The sequence below is a fragment of the Scophthalmus maximus genome, chromosome 2, assembly GCF_022379125.1.
Source record: "Scophthalmus maximus strain ysfricsl-2021 chromosome 2, ASM2237912v1, whole genome shotgun sequence".
Taxonomy (NCBI): Eukaryota; Metazoa; Chordata; class Actinopteri; order Pleuronectiformes; family Scophthalmidae; genus Scophthalmus; species Scophthalmus maximus.
The window spans coordinates 24,337,407-24,364,835 of record NC_061516.1 but is presented as its reverse complement, the minus strand read 5'-3'; the positions used below and the strand labels follow the sequence as shown (position 1 = coordinate 24,364,835).

The window sequence follows — 27,429 nt, the reverse complement described above, 5'->3', positions numbered from 1 at the left end:
GAAAGGCTGTAAAGCATCTGATCTGTCTGGGTTTTTTTCTTTACAACTGATGGCGATGAGGCTAATTTTAAAGGCGGCAGCCGGTGCTGAAGTACAGCCAAGGAGACTCTGCGAAGTAAAGCTGACAAAGTGAAAGTTCAACTTTTGCTCTCCGGAGAGCGGTGTCACCGGTGTCACCGGTGTCATGCAGATGACTGCTTGTGTGTGCCAGATTTTAATTAACGCTATTGTTCCGCGTGCGGCGGGCACTCTTATGCGTTTATGTTTATTATACTTTGGCTGTGCTCCACAGCGAGTGAAAAAAGGACCCTGCAGATGAAAAACAGGTTTTCAGCGGAAATGGTGAGTGACGGAGCAGTAAATGGTTCGGTGTGCGGATTTATAGGTGAAAGGGACCAGTTTCCTAAAGGGTATGTTTTTTTCTTTCAGCAGTAAAAAAAGAGTGGGTCAAATTTGCAGTTTATTTTATAGCGAATCTCATTTTAAGTATTTCCTGACTAAACATCAGTTCTATTAACCCTACCTACCTACCTACCTAACTCTACCTCCCTACCTACCTCCCTAACTCTACCTACCAACACTACCTACCTATCTCTACCTCCCTACCTAACTCTCCCTCTCTACCTACCTACCTACCTAACTCTACCTACCAACACTACCTACCTAACTCTACCTACCTACCTACCTACCTACCAACACTACCTACCTAACTCTACCTACCAACACTACCTACCTAACTCTACCTCCCTACCTAACTCTCCCTCTCTACCTACCTACCTACCTAACTCTACCTACCAACACTACCTACCTAACTCTACCTACCTACCTACCTACCTACCAACACTACCTACCTAACTCTACCTACCAACACTACCCACCTAACTCTACCTACCTACCTACCTACCAACACTACCTACCTAACTCTACCTACCTACCAACACTACCTACCTAACTCTACCTCCCTACCTAACTCTAGCGGCCAGTATAAAACTACGGCTAATACAAGTGGATGACGTTCTGCAGTTGAACTCTTTTCATCATTTTCTCTCTTACTTTTTCATTTTCTCAGTTGCCTGAGATTGTCATGTTTTGAAGCGATTATGAATAGCCCAGAAAAAAAAATCACATTGAAATACAGGGGGAAAATAATAGAAGTGGAAGGTGATATGTCTTCAAACATTCTGTGAAAACATAATTTATCATTCATCACACTGGCGCGATCGCTGCATTTGAAATGTAGCTGACAGTAAAGGTAAAATTAGACGGCTGAGACTTATAAATCTTTAAAACAAAACAAAAGAGAATTGGGATCAATGCACATTTCTTCCCCAACAGGAACGGTGTGATTTTAATTAATCCTGCATTTTTTTTCTTTTTCTTTCTCTTCATTCATCTTCATTCTTTCGCCGCATTTCATTTAAATAGTTTTTCTCCTGCAGCCCAGCCGAGGATGACTCCCATTTAGAGGGAGCAGGAGATGATGAGTGCGCCTCGCCTAAGTGGTCGCAATCAATTGTGATTAGTGGCTGCCGCTACTTTTTGAGAGGAGCACATCAAAGTTTTATTATTGGGTGTCAGAGTGGGTAAGATGGGGTGGGGCGGGGGGTAATTACACTCTTACAACCGCCCTCCTCCCCACTCTGGGTGAAGTCCCGGGCTTCCAAATTGATGTCTATGCACCGACTGAATCCAGAATATTGGAGCATTTAGCAAATAAGTGTTTAGACTCGTAGGGGCTTTTTTTTCTCTCTGACTGAAGCCGATCACATTCAGAAAAATACCTGTTGCCATATTCTAATTTGTATTATTTATATTTTGTACTGATTTGCATTTTTCTTTTTTTAAAACCTTCAATGACATACTCATCATTCTTTTTGTCCTTCTGTAATATGTTCTGCGTTTATCTGAGCACAACGCTTGGCCCAGATTTTGAAATGAAATAGTTCTGAAGCATAATGTTGATATTTCTATTAACATACAGCATTTACTAATCACCATAATTATTCTATCTACACTGTGTTGGCTATGAAATGCAAAAAAAAGGAATCTAATTCTCATGGGCATAATATGAGGCTGTTGAAAGTTGAACTATGTCCTAAACTGGGCAGGTAAATTAAAGTAATATACTTCCCTGAAACATATGGCAATTTGAGATACAACCCACCAGCTGGGTTTTCACTACCTCTGCCTCCGAATGGGCACAACAGTGTTCACATATTAAACAGGCCGTTTAGCCACAGAGAGATCAGCATCTGTGCAGACGCTGGTTGCGAGAAACAACAATCTGTCCTAAAGCACCATAAGTTTGTCTTTTTCACGGAAGTAAACTGCCGCGGCTTAGTGCGAGGTCAAAATATGGCAAAAACACAACACCCTCATATACTACCTTTCGGGTGGATCATCTGTGGACGGGAACATTGGTTTATTTAAGGCGGTACGGGTCGTCAATCTGCACCTTAAAGGAGCTCTCCACGATACTCATCACAGGGAGATGTTTTCAGCCAGTGATAAAAAGTTGTGTGCCATGTTTTGTGTCTGTGGAGGAGCTTTGTCAGGTCTCTGAGGAGTTATCTCAGCTCGGGCTTCAAGGGAGACACAAGAACTTCACTAACTCGAGCTGTGAAGTCACAAACTCGCACATCCCAGGTGTGAGTCAACAGTGGGTGGTGGTGGTGGGGGGGTGTTGAGGTGAAAACACTATCTAGATGTATTATGGGAAATGTATGCTCCAGCGTTTTTAAAGACTGACTCGTATCGGAAACAAAAAAATGGGTAAGTGAACCCACTGTAACGTCATCTATTGGTTTGTCAACTGCCATTTGGAAGCCTCGAGATTTGTACTTTGGACAGCGCCATCTTGGTTTTTTGAAACCAGAAGTAACCATATTCGGGGGCGGGTCTGATTGAGAGATCGTCCACTGGGCGCCGAGCTACACCTGCAACCTGCACCTATTGGACGGTACTAGCTGTCAATCACAGGGTATCCACGCCCCAATGCATACGGTGCTTTATCGTCTATTTTACTCTCAATGGATCATAATTTACAAAATGAACATCGTGCTGTATTGAAGAGTTCAAACTAAAATTGAACCTCAAACTCTTCATAAACTCTTGATGTTAGAGTCATTTTCTCATAGACTTCAACAGAAACTTTTGCAACCAGTGAGTCGCCCTCTGCTGTTCATTGGAGATAATACATGTTTTATGCACTACTGCATTGGCCTTATTTTCCAGACACGTAAACGACGTCCATTTTTATATAAAGTCTACGACTACAACACATACATGTCATGAATGTCATTGACATCTCAACTTGAGCAAAGTCGACTACACTCAATAAGATTCGGAATTCGCTACAACTGCTTTCGGTGGACGTACCAAGCCCATAGTCAGTATCCTCTGTGCAAGTAACTGCAGTCAGTTTCAGAACTCTCTCCTCACTTTTTGTCTCTTTACCCTCCTTGCGCTCCCCCCGTCTCACACCCGCAGACATAATCCACCACTGGATTCAGACAGAGATGGCAGTTGTGATATTCTGAAGGGGGCAATGCTGTTCGGAAGGCTGCCGGGTGGAGGCCATGTCATAATGAAGCAGTGCAGCCGCGGCGGAGATGCCTGCGAGGGATCACAGGAGATCAAAGAGCCCTCCGTCAAAGAAGAACACCTTGCCCTTGACAGCCGGCTCGTGGGAGTCGGCTCACCGCAGCTCGACACAACAGCAGATAAATACAGAGATAAACACCCGAACCCCTCACACAGAACCATGCCCTTGAACCGTATGGAGAAGTTGTGTTTGTAAAGTGCTGTACAATGCCTAAGGAGGGGGTGGTGAGTGTTTGAACGAGTGCCTGACACTCAGGTCACAGGAGGGTTGTGGGGGGGAGTCTGAGGATTGGAGCGCGTAAACTGGTCTATAGTACATCATGAGAGCATGTAGAGTATGTGATTTCTTATGGTTTCCATAAAAGTCTATGAGAAAATGACTCTAGTTCTCACCTGAAGTTCTCATCTCTAGTTTCAAGTCCTCTTCAATACGGCGGGATGTTCATTTTGTAAATTGTGGTCTCCTTTAATCAAATAGACGAGAAAGCACCGAGGTACGTTGGCGTGATTGACAGGTGGTCTCTCCGATCGGTTGGTGCGCAGTGGCGCTGGTCAAAATGCGAAACTAAAGATGTGAAGACGGCAGGGCATAAACCAAACGGGTGACGTCGCGGTGGGCTGCCACAAGCAGTAAACGTGACTCTCATGATGCCCAAACCTGTCTCCTCTACAGAGTTCTATCATTTCTTGCTTTTTGCTTTGCCAAATACATTTTGCAAGGAAACATACAGTAATTGCGTCCAGGTTTAAGTTCAGCGGAAACAATTTATTTCCTAATCGAGAAAGTGCGACTATCTAAGTGCTCAACCTACATCCTCAAAGCAGAAGCTGGTGGCTGGTGCCGGCGCTACACGGGTAATTAGGTTTGGTCCACTTTTTTAATTAAATACTGAAAAGGGTGGCCTGAAGATCACAACCCCGTCCCGAAACTTAATCAAAGTGCTCTGAGGTAAACATACGGCTGCGAGGAGTGGAATCCATTTCTGTCGCACTGCTCATGCAAATCACTTGTACAGGAACATATGGGAGACGGCGTTGAGACAGTATATAAGCTCCTGAGGGCGGAGAAATAAACAGCGCTCTGGGACGATAAATCAGTAAAACGTATGTTGTTTTCTTCCCTAAACAACATCGGCACCTTTTGAAGCATATGGGATCATAAAGTTACAGAGGTCTACAATATGTGACACTGAGGTCAACGTCCTGCACAAGAACAAGAGCCCGGCAGAGCAGTACAGAACAGAGTATGTCTAACATGATACCTGGGAAGGATAAGAACCAATACCACATGTAACTTTAGCTCAGCAACAGCAGCCACAAGTGCTATTTAATTCTGTTTGGACTCTGCGTCTTCGTCGTAAAGCTGTTTTCATGTAGAGAAGACAAAGCCTGTCAAACGTTTGACCTGATATTTGGCCAAATGGTGCATATTCCCTGTGATCCCTGAGTTCTACGACCCGGCAGTTCTGGGGCTCTGGGACAAATCCGCCAAACTCCATTTGGAACTTCATATTTAAAAAGTTTTATAAATGAATAATAGAGATGGACGTCGTGTACCTCGGCCAAGAAGGTTGCGGGATTAGTTCCGTTGTCTGTTTGTCTGTTGGCATCAATGTTTGTGACGCAGAGTGAAAACTCACCGTAGTCCTTGAATCATTGACACAGGAGAAAAATAAAATTAAAAGGTAGCACTTGAAGCCGGTTTGCCTATTTGATAATTTTTTATGTACTCTCAGGATTCTTGCCATTTTTGGGTAATATCTTCATGGTTGAATGCTCTTAATTGTAAATCGCCTTGGACAAAAGCATCGGCTAAATGAATGTAATGTAATGTACTGTAATATATTGCAGGCTCCATTCACATGCTCTGGTTCAACTACACATTTTATGACATTTGCCCTAATTTATCAAATGTCTGTCCAATTTTACAGCGGCCTGCAAAAAAAATGAACCAGTGGAAACCGAGGCAAATAAATGCATCGCTCAGATTGATGTCCATGTCATCTGATCACATCAGACTGCTTCAGACTGTAATTAAACACGTTAGATATCAATCACGAGAGACATGGCAACGCTGAAAGATCTCTCTCTCTCTCTCTCTCTCTCTCTGTCTCACGACAGCCTCTTCTCTACAGACAGTCATGCTCTTCTTCACCGAGTCATACCATACACGACCTCTTAGAAACAAGGTTAAAATAAAATATAATAATAAATGGAACTGTACTTTATAACAACTACAGTGACTTGCCATACATGGTAACACGTTATTACTTTTAAATCCCTTTAAAAAAATATTTGTATACATTTTATTTTATTCTATTGTTGTGATATTGTTATTGTTTTATCATTTTGTGAAGCACTTGACTACGGTAACAAAAAGTGCTATACAAATAAATATTTTGAAATTATTATTACTATTATTATTATTATTATCACTAACATGTTGTTCTCTGCAAGTAGTTAGTAATACCTGTACGTTACCCCAGTCGCACAATGCCAGGTCGAAATCAAACTATCCTTTGGACTTTTATTTTGAGGTTGTAGATGATTTTTTCTTTTGTGACTCTTTTAATACTACATACATATTTGTGTTAGGAAAATGGGATAAACTGGAAAACCACCGGTTATTAAAACTAGTGAAGATTCAAACATTGCTCCCAGAAGGTTACTGTACTGTACCTCGGTCTCCAACCCTCATGAGATTGCTCATTAAGACCTATAAGCTCATTATTTTCAGATATATTTCTTATAAATTGGTAACGGAACAAACCACAACACTGTATTCGGGCATTGGCAGCTGAAAATCCAAATCCAAACTACTCATGGGAAACCAATAAAACACCACCATGAAGACGACAGTCTCGTCAGCCTGTTAAGACTCGTGTTTACGTGTCGCTTCGACAAGTTTCACTTGTGCAATGCAAAGAGGGCGAAATGTAAAAGTGTAAATTGGCTGCTTAAGTGACAGCTTTGAGAAAAACATTGTATATAAATATCTGCCAGTGGTTGAAGTCTCTGTTTCCCTCCAGTCAAAACAAAAAGAAAATGTACTTAACAAAACACACACACACACACACACACACACACACAAGAACACATCTCAATTAAGCAATGACGGAACACACAACAGTAAGGGAACCGATAACGTAAAATACTCACGCCTCATGTCTCGGAAGTAAATGGTCTGCCTGTTGGGGTTGAGCAGCTGTATCACCGAGTCGTCGCTGTCCTTCACCCGACAGCTGATGATCGCCATCTCTCCCTCCACCACCGACACGTTGTCCGTCACCAGGTTCTGACTCACCACTGGACGGGGCAGAGACAAGGAGACGCATAAATTACCACTGTGGCGTACGATATGCATATGCTTTTCAGGGTGTCAACTAAAAACAACACACCGGTTCGGGTTAATAGCACATGATAACAGCACACACACACGTGGGATTAATTGGAAAACCGAGTGTGAACCTACGCAGTGAAGAAAAGTATACGCCTCCGTGATAGAAAGTAATATATTTCAAATCACTTACGTATAATCTCCCTAGCTGTCCCTGTCCTTACCCCAATTTATATTTTTGTCTTTTCTTTTCTATACACGTCTCTGTGTTTGCAATACTTTCCTTTCCCAAGTATGTATAGTATATTTTTCTGTTTATCATTATTATCTAAAAAGGGATTTTTGCCCGTTAATTTGTGTTTTGGAAAAAAGAAAACATTTGATCGCAAAGAAAATCTAGGACATATAATTAGATATTTATAAAAACATCCTTTCTGACAACATTCATTATCTCAAGTAAAATAAACCCCGGTGTAATTAGACAACACTTTATATTTATAATGAATTACATGATATTTAACCTGGTCATAATGTTAATAAAACCTAAAATTTCAAATAAAACAGGGAACATATGGTCAAAATATGTATTTTTTTTATCCATAGTACGAAGAACAGATACCCTCTGATCATCCTTTATCCACTTATATATGAGTGGCAACACACACAACAGGCTGCAGATCAAAACCCTGTTTCCACTGGACTAAACAGAAGCCAGTGACCTGGGAAACTGTCCAACGAGCCCGTGGGCTGAGAGAAACCGGTCCCCAGCCATCATCGGTCATCAGCCACCACTTAAGACTGCTGTACTTCCTTGTTTCACCAGTGATATCTCTGCCCCGAAGAATGAAAAATGGATTTCGTTGGCGCTTTGTGCTACTTTTTATTTGAAAAACTACAGTAATAACATCACAGACTTTGCTTCGGGGTCGCATCATGGTCGGGGGCCGGCGGCGATGGCCCGGGTCGGATCGGGTTTATTCTAAATGATTGCTCCAAGAAGCAACGCTTGCTCGCGGTTTGATGGTTATTTGGGATCCCCGGCGTGAGGTTTTCATGGCGACATACACAAACGCACTCTCTCTCTATCACACACGCGAATATATACTCTGGGCAACATGGACAAACACAAACAGAAAGACGGAATCAAACGTAGCTTGGACTACAAGTAGTGCAGTAACGCTTCTCTAGATCCTATCAAAGACAAACTCAGCAGCGGGGCCACTTCAAAGCTCCTTCTAGATTGGAAAAACGGCCGCTTTGAAAAAAGCCCCCAAGCACCTACTTTCCAATCCCTCCATTAAAAAACGCCCTGCCTAATGCCGGGATCAGACTACATGGCATTTGGATGTTTTGCAGATGGTGCGACGATAACGGTCATTCCGTGACTTAGCCGAGGCGCACGTCAGACCCCCCGCTGAACGTTCGCTTGTGGTTTTTCCAGGACACGCATGGTGTCCTAAGCTGATCAGACAGGAAGCGCCAGAGGGAGGGGAGTGTTGGGGGGGGGGGGGGGGGGGGGGGGGGGTCTGATTATGTTCATCAACACCCATGGAACAGATGTGGACCAAAAGATAAGACATAGTGTGTGACCAGGGCACGCTAACAAGTCGTTGGTGCTCTCCGCAGACGCATCAGCCATCCAGCCAACCACAGTTCTAAACACGTGGCTCAAGATGAGGCTCTACTCACGACACATTGAAAATTACCTTTCAATACTGCTGCGTTTCTACCTCAGGAACTTTCCCCAGGGAACTGGGGAACGTCCGCAGGAACTCTATGGTGTTCGTTTGCACCATAGGGACCAGGGTCTAATTTACATTCCAGAGAAATCAAAAAGAGGCCCTGTTCGGGGGCTAGTACTAGAAATATGGAAACCTCAAGAGTGGGGCTTGCAGCGCTGATGATGCCTGATTGATCGAGGTACTCCGGCGTTTTTATTTCAGCCAATCAGTCTCGGCAACAGCTCGTGAAATCTGTTAGCATTTCGGTTTGTTTTGATTGAGCTTTGTTACGAGTCTTTTTCTTTTTCCCCCTGATCAACACCAGCACAAAATCGAAATCTCGTCCATGTCTGCTGTTGATGGTGTTGCTGGCGTCATCCCTGTCGTGTCGTCTTCTGCGTCACCGCAGCCTGGTGGACCGGCATGGAACAGCTTGTGGTAGACGTTGGTTGTTCACACGTCAGCATGACTTTCTTTAAAACTGGTAATGCAGGACGATCAACCGTCTGCAGGGATCTGTTAGTTCCTCGAAGAAGTTCTTGGGACTGAAAGTTCCTGGTACTTTTGGTCGAAATCTGGCTTTAGTTACCCGTTCACGACAAGATGCAGGGCTCTATAATTAGCGTGGGCTGCTAATATTACTCATTAAATTGAGCTCTTGAGAAAATGAAGTCTTTTTTAAATACCTTTTATATTTGGATTTACAGAAAATACCCTGACAAATCCATCTCCTCAGAGAGGCTGAGAGGAGCGACTCAAGGGTGGACACGGGGGCGAGAGGCCCCCCCCCCGGAAAGAACACAGGAAACGTCAGCTGCTGATTTGCATGCCTCAGTTGTCCGGCGCCTCTAAATATCCCTGCCATTTAGCAGACAAGGAGGATGAGGCGAGGAGAGAGAGAGAGGAATTGCATCCTCTGATGCTGACAGATAAGGAGAGACAGCTTAACGAACGAGATTCAAATCAGCATCCCTCGGTGGCCCCCGAACGCAGCCCCAAATAAATGAACCTTGCCGTCTTTAATATTCAACACCGAGCCTCATTTTTCAAAGAGTGCGCAGAGGTGGGCGGCGGGGTGGACATCTGGTTATGATAATGTGCTAACATACTACAAAGTGCATTTCAAGGCATCCACTGAAGGTTACAAGGCAGCAGCATGGACGCCGCACGCCGCCTGCTCAGTTGCGTTGCAAGTCAGCGGCGGCAGTGGGGACGGACTTCAAATGGCGGCTGCCTTGTCAGCGACATAATTGCTCCTGTTGTGCTAAATAAACAAGTCTGACACGCCTGACGATGGTATGGGGAGGCGGGGGGGCTAATTAATGGCCAACAACAACCATGTGCCGTGGCCTCCCAGGACACTGTCAGGGGTGCTGCAGAAAAGCCTTTCTGACATCGTGGTGGGCGGAAGATGAAGCCCCCCTCCCCCCAACATTTCAAAAATATTTTTATTTTCTCTATTCATTCTAGGCATGAATGTCTTAAAGGGGAGGTATGGGAGGGCAGTTGTAGACTACAAGACTATTGGAACAACCTTTGTACAAACACTGCCCGTGTGACATTTTCCTTACTAACTGACTAACTGTATTTAAACTTTAAATTTTAAACTGATGCAAACATTAGAAGGGGGCTTTGGACCCATCAGTCCTGGGGAAAACTATGAATTTTAAAATACTATTTCAAACATCCCTTCATCCATTTTTGTCTGCAGCTTATCCGAGGTGGGATCGCGGTGGCAACTGCAGGTTCTATAAGGCAACGTTCTCCTGCTCCTCTTGGGATATCCCAAAGGCCTGATGGAATATATATATAATCTCTCCAGTGTGTTCTGGGTCTACGCTCCAATCATTGTAAACATAATAACAATATTAATTGAAAGCATTTGTGCTAATTAAAGGAGCGAGACAATAGGGTTTTTAAAATATCAAAAGACTGACCCTTTGGGAAAAACTAAATCTAATTACGGTATACATTGGCTTTTATTCAATTAATGGGTGTCGGTTCTCTGCTACTACTGTAAATAAACTGTACATTGCCTGTGTGTGAGTGAGTAAGACCCCAGTATTATCAAAGGCAATTTGATAATTATTTATACAGGAATGACGTGCTTATGGAAATGTTTCATAATTATATCATTCGACAAAAGGCAACACAGGTTAAGCATTTCAAGCCACTGCTCAAGTCATTTATCGCTCTATCATAAGGGTTTCCTCCCTCCACAGTACTTTGGGTGGCCCCCTTGGGATCCCCTTGAGGGATTGTTCTTGAGACATGTTTGCGTTTATCCTCAACAGTGAGATGAAACATCTGCCCTTGAGTGCAGATGAGGCGTATGAGGGTTAATTACATTTTTTCCGACGATTGATTGATTGATTGTGTTTTTATTTGTGGTAATTATTTAGACTTTCAAAAGCACTAACTTGGTCCTTGAAGAAATACAGGAGAGTACGCCGGGTTAGCTTCACGGGGCTACGGCTCGCTGATGAGCTCGGGGGGGGGGGGGGGGGGGGGGGGGGGGGTAGTTGTTGTTAATAACCTTTCTAATCATTGAATTTATATTTAAAGTCCCCCTCCACTCAGAAAAGTGTTTTTCTTTTGTTTCTGTCCTCTAAGATGTCTTGACATTGACTACAGGGACTTGTACCTGAGCACATGTTGTCACTGTAGAGCTGTTTTCACATTCCTCTCCTGGCGGAGGAGATTTCTGTGGCACTTCGCTGCAATTTGAAACGAATCCGGTGCAAAGCCAGATTTGGTGCGTCACAAATACAGAAAAAAACAATCGGTGTCGAATATGCAAATGTGGGGGCGTGGAAACCATTTCACAATGTTAAATAAAATATTTGGCACAGATGGTTATTTTTATATACTTTTTAAACATGACTGGGGGGGGGGGCTCTTTAACTTTCCACGCGACCTGCTGCACATTGACAAAGTGTTGCTCTTTGTTACGGCACCACATTGATTAATTTGTTGTAAAATCGTAAACCCTTTCTAACAAACAGCTGTTTGGATGTGACCGCGTCTCTAAAATCCAAGACAAAGCTCCGGGTTGGCGTTTTTTTCAAACGCAGATGAGCCGTATTTTAACTCTGCGCTTCACCAGCGCCTGTGAAAGCTGCTGAGAGAGAGAGAGAGAGAGAGAGAGAGAGAGAGAGAGAGAGAGAGAGAGAGAGAGAGAGACGGACATGGACACGGAGAAGCGCCAGAGGCATCGAGTTCCCCGACGCAGAGGCCGGAGGACGAGACCGGTGCTACGCATCCCGTGCAACAAGGGTCTCGCGTGGAAAGCTTTCAGATACTGCCGACACTCCGCCGCCGCGTGAGAGCAGGAGAAGACAAACTCTCAGAACTGAAACAGACATTATGATAATGGCTCACCAGAGGAAGGTGGGAGTAATTTAACTTGGTGTATAATTTGGTGGCCTGAGCTGCACTTAATACATTTCCTCCAAATGAAATTTACTTCTTTTATGAATTCACAAACAAGTATATATATATATAAAAAGGCACTGTGACCATCCATTAGAGTAAAACGGTTGGGAAACAGTAGTATATCAAACAAAGATATCGACACCGACCAGAGGCACCATGGGAAACTGCACCGAGCTCAGGCTGTCGGCCGTGTTAGTATTCTGCAAAGATTTGAAGGGCACATCTTTCCAATCTCTCAAGGAATATGACCCGCGCTGGCTGGAGACCGGGGAATCGTAGCATCAATCTGCATCAATCTAGACCGGGGAGACTTTCCACTGTGCGGTCGGGACAAAGAATAAATCACTGCTTTGTTGGCCCGCTATTCTCTGGCCGACTTAAGACACTTGACTGAGAAAGGAAATATAAATAAACATGCAGGTGTTGTTTTTCTTTTACCGCCGGTTTCATTATCATCATCTTCAGTGGTACTGAAATTATTTACAGTGACCGTTGGTACGTTCATGAAACTTTTCGCAGTTTGTCTTCGTCCCCGGTCCGCCGCTCGTTCACAACAAACCTTTTACGGACTGCAACCAAACTCTTTTTCAATCCCCTTAAGAAACACGGAGGATCTGATAACCCTGCGCGAGTCACAATTCGTTTGTGATGTCCAACTAATTCCCGATTATGTCTAATTCTTTCTTTTTTCATTGTCATATATTCATTTTTCTTGCTGATTAGTTGATTTGTCCTGGGGCTGGCTTGACGGGTGAAGGGTCAACAACATTAGGCAACAGTGCTGTGCATCACACTGTGAACGCTGTGGGCCTATGTAAGCACGTCATGCAATGTCAAATCTAAGGATCCACCCATTAGCTCTCGCGCTCATCCTTTGAGGGTCGGATAAGCGACCCCTTCACGTCAGCTGTGACATTGGACGAGTGTAACCTGGAAACTTTCACAGTGCCGACAACATAGACACGAACCATTCACGCTCACATTCGCACCTACGGGCAGTTTAGAGTCGCCAATTAACCTAACCTCCACGCAGAAAGGCCCCCGACCCCGAACCATAAACCTTCATGCTGTTCTGTGACAAGTGAAAAACCTCTGCGCCACCCTGCCGCCCCCACATGTACGCAGTCGAGGATGCGTTTGTCAAATTGCACCTCAGAAGTTTTATCCAGTGTCGTGTATCTCACATTTCCAGCTTTTTTTTTTTTTTTTTTTTTGAGTGGCCTTCAACATATTCGGCCCGTGGCGATGGAAATGGGGGCTGGATTTCAGCCGCTCTGCCGTACATGTCAAAAAAGTTGGAGCGGCCAATCCGAGATTAAAGTTGTCAGACAATGACACTGCAGACTGCGCTGCACAAAGCTAGCCCGAGGCCCACATTCACTAAGAATGAAGTGGAAGGGGGAATAAGAAAGAAAAAGGAAAATGTCATGTTCCATTCGTCTGCGCTGGCAGCCGCATGTTTCCGTTTGATTCAGCAACGGAAAATTTGTGCGTATTAATTTGGCCGCCGTGACAGTGAGAAAGATTTTAATCAGGAAATAAAACCCACTATGACACTGAAGTATAACCGCAGAGGGACATTATCTAGGATGCGTTAATCTTAATTCATTAGATGAGGCTTTTATTTGTAGATATTCTTTTTTTACCCTGCACATAACAAAACACACAAGATTGGAGGAAAATTGGTTGCTGAATATTAATCCAGACGTGCGTCTGTCAGTGTGTCTCTGCTTTTCACGGCCCACCTCTCCCTGTGGACACATAAGTAGTGATGGCACGAGTTTTTTTTGTACTTATCATTGGAACCACTGTTAAAACATGCATTTATTCAAACCTTGTCCCCATCAGAGGCATGATGCAACGTACAGTAATCTTTTACAATACGGTATATTTTCCTAATTCATATGTGTGTGTGTGTGTCCCGCTCCTCTCTGCTGTGTGTGTGTGTGTGTGTGTGTGTGTGTGTGTGTGTGATTGTGTGATTGTGTGATCACCGCAGCCAGTCGAGAGATATTAGTTTCTCTGTGTCATTTCGAGGAACATGTGTATCTGAGCGCACGCCTAGTGAACAGTTTACAATAATTTTCTTCTTTTCCTTGTGGATGTGGGTCCTTGTGTGTGTGTGTGTGTGTGTGTGTGTGTGTGTGTGTGTGTGTGTGTGTGATTGCAGTCAGTCCCGGCTGATTGCATGTTTTCACAGATGTGTGGGAGCATGTCTGATTGTATGTCACCGTGTTCACCGCGAGGAGTTGATTTTCCGGGTGACCCCTCTGAACAAGTACCTGCAGGGCCGGTACAGTGGTCACAGGCCATACGCAGTAATGATGCAGTGGATATGTACGGGGACAAACTAAAGACGACCTTCAAAATAAGTTTGGCCTTTGCAGAATTTGTAAAATGCCAAACTGAACGGATGACTCTGGGTCGTTTGTTCTGAATTTGGTTCGGCACGGTGGTGGAGCGGTTAGCACTGTCCGCCTCACAGCAAGAGGGTTCTGGGTTTTAAACCTTTCGATTGGACGGGGCCTTTCCTGTGTGGAGTTTGCATGTTCACCCCGTAGACTGCACATAAAAAATGGACGTAGTCACCGGGTCCGAAAAATGGAGCTAATGCGGAAGTGCCTGAATCCTGTGTTCTCTGGAATCACCAGCAGAGGGCGACTCCACTGGTAGTCCAGTCTTTGTGCAATGATTCTACTTCTCACTTGATTTATAGCGTCAGCGAAGATTTTCCTGAGGAGTTTATGGTTCGATCTCTAGTTGCAATGAAGCATTATGTAAATTTTTTGTAAATTGTGGAGTCAAATAGACGATAAAGCACCATCTACATTGGAGCGTGGAAACAGCGTGATGGAGAGATGGTACCGTCCACTAGGTGCATGGTTGCAGGTGTAGGTGGCCGCGCATGTGGCCAAGCTCTCAGTCAGTCCCACCCCCCCAATCGTATGTCTGGTTGCAAAAACAAACCCAAGATGGCGCTGGTGAAAAAACGCTAAACTCAAGGCTTCAAAACGGCCCTGCAATAAACTGCCGATCTGTCCGGGCTGTATCCCGCCTCTCACTCAGAGTCAACTGGGATCGGCTCCAGCCCCCCTTGAAGTATAAGATGTATAGATGATGGTTGGGTTAGGTGTTAATTTGCAAAAAAAGTAAAGAGTGTACTAAAAAGGAAGTCCAGAAGGTCAAGAAAAAAGTCCATGATCTGTTCCATAATAAGTGTGATGAGCCGATCTGCTTTGGGAAATGACGTAAAAGATAATATGATATTACAACCACCAGAACCAGAACTATCCTTTAATGTATTCAAACCATGGAACGTTACTTCACAAAATGTATTTGATGCATAGGAGGACTAGAGAGTTGGAATTTTGAAGCCTCTCATTTCAACCACGAACACAACAACCCCTTTCCGAGCGTCGTCGGCGTCTTGGCGCAGACGACTGACGGCTCGGGGCGGCGGAGAAAAGGTCAGGATCCTTGTTTGGCCCCGAACACTTCAAACAGCGGAATCCCTCTTGGTGAGGCTTTGAAGGAGGCGGCTCAGCTAATCCGCGTGTTGACTGTTTCGGAGAGGTTCACAGATATGACAGACATCGGGATTTATGCGAGATGACGCCATTGGTCAGTGTAGTGATCAGACTCGACGAAAAACGAGACAGGAAAAAAAAAGATGTGATTTTTGATTGTGGCTCAAGTCGACTGTTGTGTTCCGGCATTTTTGACATTTGACCCTCGAGGGTCACAGGCATCCTCTCAAATGAGATTCCGTCAAGATGATTGGGTTTTAAGGAAAGGAACATGTTATACACAAACAAATATCTAAAGGGAAGACATTGCGGCTTATAACCGTTTGTGTGTGCGTACGCATTACGGTCACAACTGAAGAAATCAAGACTTAGTTGTATCTGTTTTCAGTCTCAGGCCTGGACCTTTCACAGCTCCCGTCGGGCAAAGATTTATACACTTTGTTGAGTAACAGAGGTGCTCAAAAATTTGTATTCTCCCATTATTGACATTTTGTGTGTCCTTTTATGCGTATATGAATATTAGCAGACAGTGGACTGTTTTACGGAGCCCTGGTGGGAGATAACTTTGAGGCATTTTGTCATGACCTGACAATAAACAGCCGCAGTTTAAAAAAAAAAAAGTAATGTAAATTAATCAATATACATGATCTTAATTTTTCAGATTGGCATGACGTAATTTTTTGTTGTTGAAAAATTACAATTATTTATTGTCTTATTATAATTATATTACTGTTATTATTCCATTTAAACACCTAGTTAACTAATTTATTAACAGAAATACCAATAAAAAAAGTGAAAGTGTCTTTCTATATTATGAAAATATATGTACACTCTATATAATTTATTTAATACGTCTGAAGATTTTTTTTTTTAAACTTTTTTATCTTCACTGAATAGGATTATTCATTGTTGCAGCACAATGCTTCTGTAACCCCCCCCCCCCCCCCCCCCCCGACATACAGGTATTCAGACTTTTTCCCCCCGACCCCACTAACTAATAATACGTGTCGAGCACCTTCAGAGAGTCCCTTTACATAAGATGTTTAAATATAAACCAGCACAAGCCTCGTGCAGCCGCAACAGCCTCCTTTTCCAGCCTGACGTTGCATTATTCAAACGCGTAATCCATAATAGACCAAAGTTAAATCTTGTGATAGCAGAAGCCCCCATTGAGATTCATTCAAATGTGAGATAATGCATCTGACAGAATTGCTAATAAATTGCTTTTCCCTTTTACAGTGTCAAAGAACCTCGAGCTATGGATGAATTTCACACAGTTTCTGAACAAAAACTACAAAGTGCGAACTAAAGTGCTCGACAAATTGTTTTTTTTTTAATTTTATTTGCGGCCGTGTACGTGACGACCGCTTGTGTACGTGACGACCACGTGAGTCGTAATACGCTGTTTCCAAAATGACCTGTCTGGTCGTTGTTTGTCGGAGGACATTCTCGATAAGTCAGCGAATGACCAAAGATGCTCGGTCTTAACTTTGCACCATTTCTTTTGTTGCTGGTTCGTAGTATTGTCTGCCCGGTGTACGTGAACGATCATGCGATATGTGTTTTCAGGTGCGTTACTTTGGACAGACAAAACTTCTAATACGGAGCTCATTGTTAAAACGCAGTTTTACAGTTAAAACCTATTCGTATGGATGTAGCCTAAGTTCAGCGGAAATAATCCATCTAGGGAAATCAGTTGGAAAATAGGTTTTGCTGATGCTACCGTAACTTTTTTTTTTTTTTTTCACTAATTGCTTTCCCCAATCAGTTAATCATTGATGGAATTGTGGTGTGTTTTTTGGCTTCTCAGTCGCGGGGGCGGTGCCAGAAGAAAGTTTGAGAATCACTGAATCACACTCAGTGTCTTTCACAGCTACAGTCCTGTAAGCCTTCCCCGACCACACACACACACACACACACACTCTGTGGCTCTCCCACTGGTGCTCGGTGGAACGGCGGATTTGTGACACATTCCGTAAGGATGGTGTGTGAAGAGCTTTGTGAGGCGTTTCGTGCTCAAATGCCTTTATCCCACAAGCGCAAGTATGAGCAAAATACAGTATTATTGAGCGTGCTGCTACGTTATGGTGTGTTTATGATAATATACACAAATTAAAACCACCGGCACACGTGGCGGCCTCTCTGTGCCGCATGTTTGTGTTGTGTTTGAAGCTATTTAAAAACAGCTGATAATGCAAGTTGTACAAATGATTTCTTCATGGAAATAATCACATTAGCTAATGGAAGCAAATGCATTGCCTGGAGTCAGAATGAATATATATATATATATATATATATATATATATATATATATATATATATATATATATATATATATATATATATATATATATATATATGATGGTTTAGTACAGTGTAACTATAATATAAATGAGAGTCTTTTGGGGAAAAATCATTAAAGCAATTAATGATGAAACAGCAGTTACAATACAGATTTTTATGTATTTTGGCTCTAGCGCCCTCCAGAGGCTCACAGTGACAAAACTCTTCTGCTGCGTTTACACTACACGTGAAACTCCCGCGAGTTTCGCCACAGGATCATTTGTTGTCGTTTGAATCGTTAGTTACGCGAATAATCTCATGGCATGGAAAATTTGCCGTGCTTGGTGTGAACGCACCATTAGACGTGTAGGACAACAACAAATCAAATATATAAAAATGTGACATTTGTGACGCCATAAATAAGCAGGAGGATCACTCTATGTATTGGATTGGGTTGTTTTCTCTTTACTCTGGACTGTTGGTACAAAGTGACCTATCCTTTCTGTCAGCACCATTTTGATTCATAATTTTGTAGAAGTTGCTTGGAGCGCTTTTTCGTCTTTCATGAGGAACGCAAGAAATGTCAATATGTGTTATTTGAGTTTTTATCTCAGCAATCGACATGGGAGCGGACCCACTTGAAACGCAGAACGAATTGGAGACGTGAACAGTGACTCACAGGTTTTGGGACAAGGTTAAGGTCCCATCAACCCGGGAACATGAATGTGCTCAGTAAAAGTTCATCAATTCTATCTGCAAATCCCATTTACCAAAGGAAAAAACTGAAACGAGTGGGATCCACGAATTTTCACAGAAAATGTCAGACGATTTTTCTGACCAGTTGCTTTGAAGATACCTTGGGCTGAAAGCTGAGGATTTGGCCTGATGACAATAAAATGAGTGTCTCTCTAAATCCAAGTTGAATTGATAAAATGGTCAGTATTTATGTCTTGATCTTGTTTTTTGAAATGCAGAGGGGCACAACTGGCGCCCGGATGGCGTCGCAAGAACTCTCTGGACACTGCGGGGAAATGTCTCGATCACGTCCGTGGGCGACACTTGAGAGATAATAGCCGAAATTCAAACGCAACCTTGTGTTTGTCATGAAATGCAAGAGATTTGTGATGAAAGATTGGTTTTGGCCTGGGAATTGGCATCAAATTTGAAAACAGATTTTGAATCTAAGCTCATTGTAACAACTGAAAGATGAATACAAGGGGGCAGCGCTCCACCTTGTAGTGTCTTTTTGTCCATATATGGAATGAAAGGGGAATATGTGATTACATCTCTTTCTTTGGAATGCCAAGATAAGGGTCTCCTGGTGACCCCTCACCTCACCTTTTGACCCCTCTAAGTTTTACGACTCACATAGCATATCTTGGATCAACCAGATGTTCCTACTCAAGCCAACGATGGGCCTATAAAGGTAACCCCCAAGAAGAGTCGGGAGGGTTGTCATTTTGGCCGGACACTCTCCAAGCTCTGCAGGGCTTGTAATCGATGCTGGTCTTTTTGTAATAAACCTTTATATACAATCAAGACGGTGTCGGCGGACTTCTCTTCAATACATCTTCACATCATCGCTACTTAGTATACAACAACCTTCAGGGGACAAAATATCCGTCTCTTTTGCGATTAGATGCGTAAATCTCATCAGCAGCTCAGTTTTCTAACCTCGCAGGCCCTTTTGGAACTGGGCAGGTGGTGTAATGGGTTTAATGGAGTCTTTTCACTGACAACAGCAGCCCCCGTTGCAGCAGAAAATGAGGCTGATAAGAGCAAATTTTTCTGGCCGGGAGTACGGGATAAGAAGAGCTGCGGAGCCGAGCGTGGCGGTGGACTTTGGCGGTAAATTCTCTGTGGGTTCTTCACCACTGTTAATAGAGAAGAAGAATGAATATTTAACAGTGTAGGATGTAGGTGTTTCAGCCCACGGGTGCAAAGTTTAAAGCTGCGTCTACACAAATACGTTTTTAGTTTTAAAAATGCATCGCTTTGGCTGTGGTCATGTCTGGTGTCCACACTATGCTGGAGGTTTTCCAGACTATTGGAAATTTGGCCCTGATCTTGTTTGGAAACTCGGCGGCTTCATTTTGAGTATTGGACGGGGCGGGAAACGTAGGCTTTAGAAAAACAACGACAGCCGTCATTCACTTCCTGATTGGGGGTCAAGACTGCGTTGTCGCAAGGGCGAGCAAAAACGGAGACGTTTGGAAATACGTACACAACGTCCTGATTGGTTCTTAACTCGACGATCGGCAACGGCAAAACGTTGAAAACACTTACGTGAATCGTCACGTGACGTGCGTTTTCAGGCGTGTGAGTATGTATTGGGATCATTACTGATACTTGCTCAAATGCTCATCTGGACAGCGATCGTTTTCGTTTCATAACGCAGATTTGAAATGAAAATGTATTTATTATATGCTGCGTTCTCACGAAACACGGAGCAAGTCAGTCACGTCGGCAATATCTCAACGCTATGGTTAGCATTTTACGAATTGTGGGGTTTTAGTTTTAGTCCAGAAATAGATATGTTGCTGTTACCAACAGGAGCCCGTATCAGTGAAACCAGTGCTGAACACAGGGCAGTTACATAAACCCGGTGCATCATTTTACATATGATTTCCTGTGAAATTACCATCCCGAACAGGCCTTCCTCCTCTCGCGCACTCACTTCCCTCCTGCCTCTAATGCTCTCCCATAACAATCCCCCCCTTTGCTCAGAAGAGAAAGAGGGGAGAGGGCATTGTTCTGGATTCAACTAAAGAAATCGAGAAGTGAACAGAGGAGCGGCGGATAGAACGTGGCTACTGGTTGGTGCCGCTAATGATGAGGAAAATGGAGGGTCATGTGGGAGCCATGGCTGGATGGAGAGAGAGCGAGAGAGACGGAAAGAGAGAGAGAGATGGAGAGCGAGAGAGACAGTCGGTGTTGTGTAAAGAGCGGTGGGTGGATGCTTTATGTGTGTGTGTGTTTTCTACATATCTACTTGCTCCGAGTTGTGCGCACTGACACGTGATCATATTACACGGTGGTGGTACATGCCTTTTGCTTATGCGAGTCAAACCAGGTTACCCGCGAGTGAGAGCGGCGTGCGTGTGTGTGTGTGTGTGTGTGTGTGTGTGTGTGTCGGTGTGTGTGTGTGTGTGTGCATGTGGGAGTGAAGGGGGCGGCGGCCAAGTGATTAATGCGTCAGAGAGGCAGCTGTGGTCTAGGCTTACTCATTTGGAAATATCTTTCAGGGAAGAAAGACAGAGCAGGAGGAGGGGAGATGCTTCTGCATCCCCCTGTCGGGTAAACAAAAGTAAGCTGGTGTCGAAATGGGGCAGCGGAGGAGAGAGCATCAGAGACTCGGGGAGGGAGGCAGCCGGCTCTGCAGCATCCTTCTGTCCTCCGTCAAACTCAGATTCATCGGTTTCTCCTCAAAGCACCGTGTGTGTGTGTGTGTGTGTGTGTGTGTGTGTGTGTGTCTTCAACTGTTGAGTATTTTTTGAGCGTTTGTCGGAAGTGCTTCAAGGACGAATTCAAAACACATGCGTTCAAGTTATTTTCACAGTCAAAATGGCGTTAACATCTCAAAGACAGGATGAGCATTCGGTAAAACTTTACACTTTGCTTCATCGGCATCATTTTTGTTGTGTGTTGTTTGTTTTAGGCGAACATGAAATCTTTCACTTATGTTGGCTTCCATCTTAACTTACTCTGACCCGGTAACATCCATACTGATTTTTACATATCTGCTGAAATCGTATCTAAAGTGTTTCATAAGGAAATCAAGATTATTCATATCGACATAGTAGTTGCAAAGACATACTCTTTTCATTTTGGGCGTGTCATTTTCGAGCAGGGACCTAGTTAGTGGAGAGTCAGTTACTTATTCAACATGAACTAGTTCCTCATTAGCATGCATATTAGGAACATATTGACTCTGCAGTAGTCATTATAAAGCTGTTATTAATGTTGTATTCGGTGTCACCATGTTTTACTAAGCCATTAAATAAGAGTTTGACCTCATTAACCTACTGATTACTGCTTATTAATAGTTTGTGAGGAAGACAACGTCCTAACTGTGGAGAAGTCGAGTGCAGGTGGAAAGCAGCTCGCACTCGGGGGCGACTGTGCATCCTGACTCAGCCATTTTAAATGTGTTGCAGCCCTGGTGGATATTATGTCGAGTCAGGGCGGCTGCACGGGAGCGGGAGGAAGCGAGGAGGGGATATCTTCTCCTGACACACGCTGGGTGAGGCAGGTTTACTCCTCGGGGGTGGGGGGGGGAGCAGCGACTGACAAACAACTGACGACAACAGTGTCTCTCTCAGAAAGCACTCGGCAAAATGCGTAGCGGTGCAAACTCGCCCCGTCACATAACCAACGTCTCACGAGCCCAAAATATCTGTTTGCTCAAAATGTTGATTGAATGAGCTCATTGCAAATTTAGTAATACAACTGAGATGAACTGGAAAAAAAGACTTGTGATATGTTTTTATTCCTTCTCAGCTGATTGATTGAGATAAAATAAAATAAAATAATATTTTCCCATTTATCTTTACAGACGATAAATCATGGACAGAGCCATGCAATCATTTTAATACTTGTTACTGTTACATACCTACCTACCTATCTACCTACCTACCTAGCTAACTACCTACCTGCAAACCTAACTACCTATATCCTTACCTACCTACCTACCTATCTATCTACCTACCTACCTAACTACTTACATCCCTACCTACCTAACTACCTACCCAACTACTTACATCCCTACCTACCTATAAACCTAACTACCTTTCTATTTATCTATCTTCCTACCTAACTACCTACCTTTCTATCTATCTCTCTATCTATCTACCTACCTAACTAACTACCTACGGCCCTACCAACCTACCTAACTACCTACCCAACTACCTACCTATCTACCTACCTACCTAGCTAACTACCTACCTGCAAACCTAACTACCTATGTCCTTACCTACCTACCTACCAACCTACCGTTCTATTTATCTATCTACCTATCTAATTACTTACATCCCTACCTACCTACCTATCTATCTATCTACCTACCTACCTAACTACTTACATCCCTACCTACCTAACTACCTACCCAACTACTTACATCCCTACCTACCTACAAACCTAACTACCTTTCTATCTATCTATCTGCCTACCTAAATACCTACCTTTCTATCTATCTATCTGCCTACCTAAATACCTACCTTTCCATCTATCTATCTATCTATCTATCTATCTATCTATCTATCTATCTACCTACCTAACTAACTACCTACAGCCCTACCAACCTACCTAACTACCTATCCAACTACTTACATCCCTACCCAACTACCTACCTACCTATCTATATACCTAACTACCTCCATCCCTACCTACCGACCTACCTTCCTACTGACCCACCCAATATGCAGCTGCACATTGTTGGCTGCTTGAGGAAAGCTTTGTGATGACAAGATTTGTATGTCATTTGAATCCACAAGTTGATACAAAATTGTGCCCGAATGCACCAATAGCGAGGAAGAGAGGCGAACGTCTGTGCCCTGACTTCACACCGGATTGGATCGTCAGCGGTATGGCCGCACGACCCCAGCAGCACTGATCTGAAGCTCGCAGCGGGCGGACAAACCGTCTCCAGCAGGGCCGAGTAACATCAGAAAAGCTACGGACAAAAGTGGGCGTTCCAAGTACACTCCATGCCGCTGTGGATGCCACCTCAGAGGGAGGCTGCCCGCGAACTGGGATACGGCCACAGAGGAGCAGAGGTGCAGTGTACTGTACATCATGAAGAGGAGGGATTCTGAGGTTCGGCCCGACAGTCAACGGTCCATAGTAATTTTTCAGTCCCAGGTCTCTCTCTCTCACTCTCTCTCTTCCCAGCTCCTGTATAATGAACAAGGTTGAGTGTTTCTTTTTAAAGTTTTGCTTCACTCCAGCATCCCTGCCGTCTTCTACTTTCCTACTGCTGCAACAAATTAAACATTTTCAACTGGCAAACTGCAGATACGTTTAACAGCTACAGAAAATACTCCAAGCGCTCAAACATTCTCACGGTCTATACGACATGGTTGAGAGTTTGTTTGGTGTTCTTTCAGTGGGTTCAGTTTTTAAAGATACCCGAGGACCTGATCAGACGAAGGTAACAGATGCTACAATATTTCGGGGCTAATATTGAAAAGTTTTTCATTACTGCAGCTCCGAGAATCAAAGTGTAGACAGGCAGCAGAAACACCGTGATGAGCTCTGTTGGGTTTTCTGATTCTGTCTCTGTTTCTGGCCAGGCAGCCGAGAGGAAAGGAGTCGATACTCCATCACCACAAGTTTTGTTTGCTACTCTTTTCTAACTACATTTTGGAAAACCTCTGTTCCTCTCGGGGGTTTTTGCTCTAGTTCCACTTGTTCCATTAAGGAACAAATAGCTCATGAAACTACACTGCGAGGCCTCTTGGTAACACACTGGCCACGAGGACACAACATTAACACAAGGAGCATTCCCCCCCGTTTTTCTTTCTTGATTTGTGTCCTGCTTCCTTGAATAATGAATCATAACAACCAGAGTGTGGAATAAGAATAGCAGCTTTAAAAAATAGTTTTTACTTTCCTTATTCAACTTTACAAAACTTTATTCAAAACCCTTTTCTTGATTCTAAGAAATTCAAGGGGATTCTCGAAACAAGCTGCCTGAAAACAGGCCATATTAAAGTTTTATTCTTTTTTTTGTCATTTGTTTGGAGAAAATAAACTTGTTAGGTCTCACTTTATGAGTTGAGGTCTTGCAGTTTACTGCTCCGCTCTCGGTGGTGGTGTCTTTAATGCCGGATACCTATACGCTCGAATAAACCGCCTGATTTATCGTTTCATGATGATTTAATTAAGACAAATAATTCAATATTCATAAAGATGACCCGGATGCGAGCCTCTGTTGAGGAATTAAAGATCATTACGTTTGTTAATCAAAGAATGAATATCTGATCATGCGCCAATCTGTAAATATCAGAGCGAGGCTGATTAATACAAATCTACGATCACAGCACGTACACCCATTGAACCTGATTTGATTTCGGCATAATTAATCATCTTCCTCTTCAATCTGATGCAACGACTTGCTTTGGGCGGCGTGCACATCGCACGCCATTTAACAAGAGGACGGCGGCGCTGACGCTCGCCCGTATATTCGGAGTAATATTGCCACGTGAGTATGAATGTCGGCGGGTCACAGCGGCTTGTTTCCGAAACCTCGGCGGTATCGGTGCAGAGGTCATGACACTCGATTGACCCTCCACGTACGACGGACGTCGCGTTAATTCGTTTGTTTTGCTCCTCGAGCGGTGATCGTGAGTCCCAACATCAAAGATAATCGCTTTAAACAGATCCGGTCGTTATGACGGATTAATTGGAAAAAGAACTAACAGCTGAATGTTCCTTAACAACGGAGACGTGTCTGCGGTCAAAGGTCGGCCATCTAGATTTTCATTACAGCGGATCACGTTGCCCGTAAATGCGGCACGCGCCCAAGGGACCGAGGTCTGAAACGCTGGAGGAGATGCGACGAGAAGGTGTCGAATGTTGTCATGAATAATATTTCTTCTCCGTTATACTGCTTATATAAATGCAAATGTACAGGCATCATTTGCTATTGAACGCAATTAGATTTAGAATAACTTAACCAAAGATCCAGTTATCTGTTGCAGAGCTGCAACAGATAATCAACTAGTAATCGACAACTTAATTAAACCCCGACGATTTTGATAATCGATTAATTGGTTTATAGTTTGTGTTTTGTTGTTGTTAGAAATCACTGATTTCAGCTTCTTGAATGTTAATATTTCTGGTTTCTTTGCTCCCCTATGACAGTAAACTTGAATATCTTTGGTTCACGCACAAAACAAAACATCATCTTGGGTGTTAGGGAAACATAATCTAATGGATTAATTGACAAAATAATAAACAACTTAATTGATGAAGACTGTGAATATAACTAGATCCAATAATATCACGTTTCCTTGAATCAAACTTTTGTATCCTAATTTACTTATTTTTTGTTCATCGTCTTTTCACAGATGTTGTCGTCAACATAACAATGGGTAAAATTAATCCTTCAATAATATTAAAAAGTTAATCCTCCTGCCAGAAATACTCAAATTCAACTCAAATGTGTTTTGATCTGCTCCTGGAAAAAAAGTGCCCAATGAATGGATTCATTTAATCATGATTTGGAGAATTACTTAACCCTAGCATGAGAAAGTAAGAAAAATTATAATAATGACCTGTTTGGGCACAGTATAACTACACACAGTGTTGGCAAACGTAAAGAATTGAGAGACGATCTAACACATATAACATTTTCTATACAGATATAGATTGAAATGATTGCATTATTGCATTCCCTTTTGCAGCACTATAATTTCCTGTAATTGTGTACATTTAGATAATTCCCAGGTAATGGATTTGCCGTCATTAGAGCTCTTTACTGATTTCTTTGTGAGTGCACACTCTGAGCAGGAGTCCAACCTCTCTGCTCCGTATAAACTGTAACTTATATCGTGATTTTTTTAATGGTGTGCTGTTGCCCCGTCGTCTATGTTTTATTAACCGCCTTCCCTACCCCTCTTGTCGTCACGGCAGAATATAGAGATGGAAGTTTAAGAAGAAAGAGAGAAACTGTCCTTTTTTTCTTGCTTTTTTTGTTGTTGTTTGCTTTACTACATTAAAAGCTAGAATAAGATTTGAAAACTCAACCTGAACAAGTCAACAGGTGACAAATGGAGCTTAAAAGGTCCATTTGATGAACGAGCTGCATCCTCAGCCCGGTGTGTGTGTGTGTGTGTGTGCGTGTGTGCGTGTGTGTGTGTGTGTCTCCGAGCGGCCCGTCTATTGAAGAATGTAGATTGCGATGCAGTGGACTGGGGGACTATTGGCATTGCAATAAGAAAGACACATCCTGTGGTGGGGGAATTTTCCGGGTGCAGTGAGAGACGACCTTGCTGAATACATATTCTGCGGAAACGCTGATTGAGCTTCAGTAGCTTGGGAAATTGAACCCGTGTTATGAAAGGAAAGCATACAGGATGACAAGCAAACACTGTGTGTGCGTGTGATTGATTTAGTCGTTAATCTGAGCTGCACTCTGCGCGCGTGTGCGTATCCACAAGTGTGTGAGACTACACACACACACACACACACACACACACACACACACATAAATGCACGTGGCAGTGTGTGTTTAAAGAGCCCCTGTGCACACACGGATAGGACTCCTTGTGTTTAACTGCTGCGTCCTTGAGCCCACCTCCATCCGCTCGCGTCTTCCATCCTATTGATTGGCATATTGAACAAACACTGGAACAGAGAAGTCTTGCCTGCGGTGGCAGGTCAACTGAGGAAGCGCTGGGACATTTGACAAAGAAAATAAATATTTCTCTGCATGTTCTTTGGTCTCGGAAAAACTCGCTTCCACGTTGGAAACGAATCCCAGGTGCCGGGTGACGGTTACCGGGTGAGAAAGAGTTTGAAT

At 43.4% G+C, this 27,429-nt stretch overlaps 1 protein-coding gene across 5 annotated transcripts in view; it reads right to left on the bottom strand.

Moving 5' to 3' along the window:
• Window positions 1-27,429, bottom strand: part of cadm1a (cell adhesion molecule 1a) — a 344,647-nt gene that overhangs the window by 72,753 nt on the left and 244,465 nt on the right. For all 5 annotated transcript variants that reach the window (XM_035625134.2, XM_035625136.2, XM_035625137.2 and 2 more), the window contains one exon: window positions 6,763-6,909. In XM_035625134.2, coding sequence (XP_035481027.1) covers window positions 6,763-6,909 — 147 coding nt within the window. The remainder of the gene's footprint in view (window positions 1-6,762; window positions 6,910-27,429) is intronic.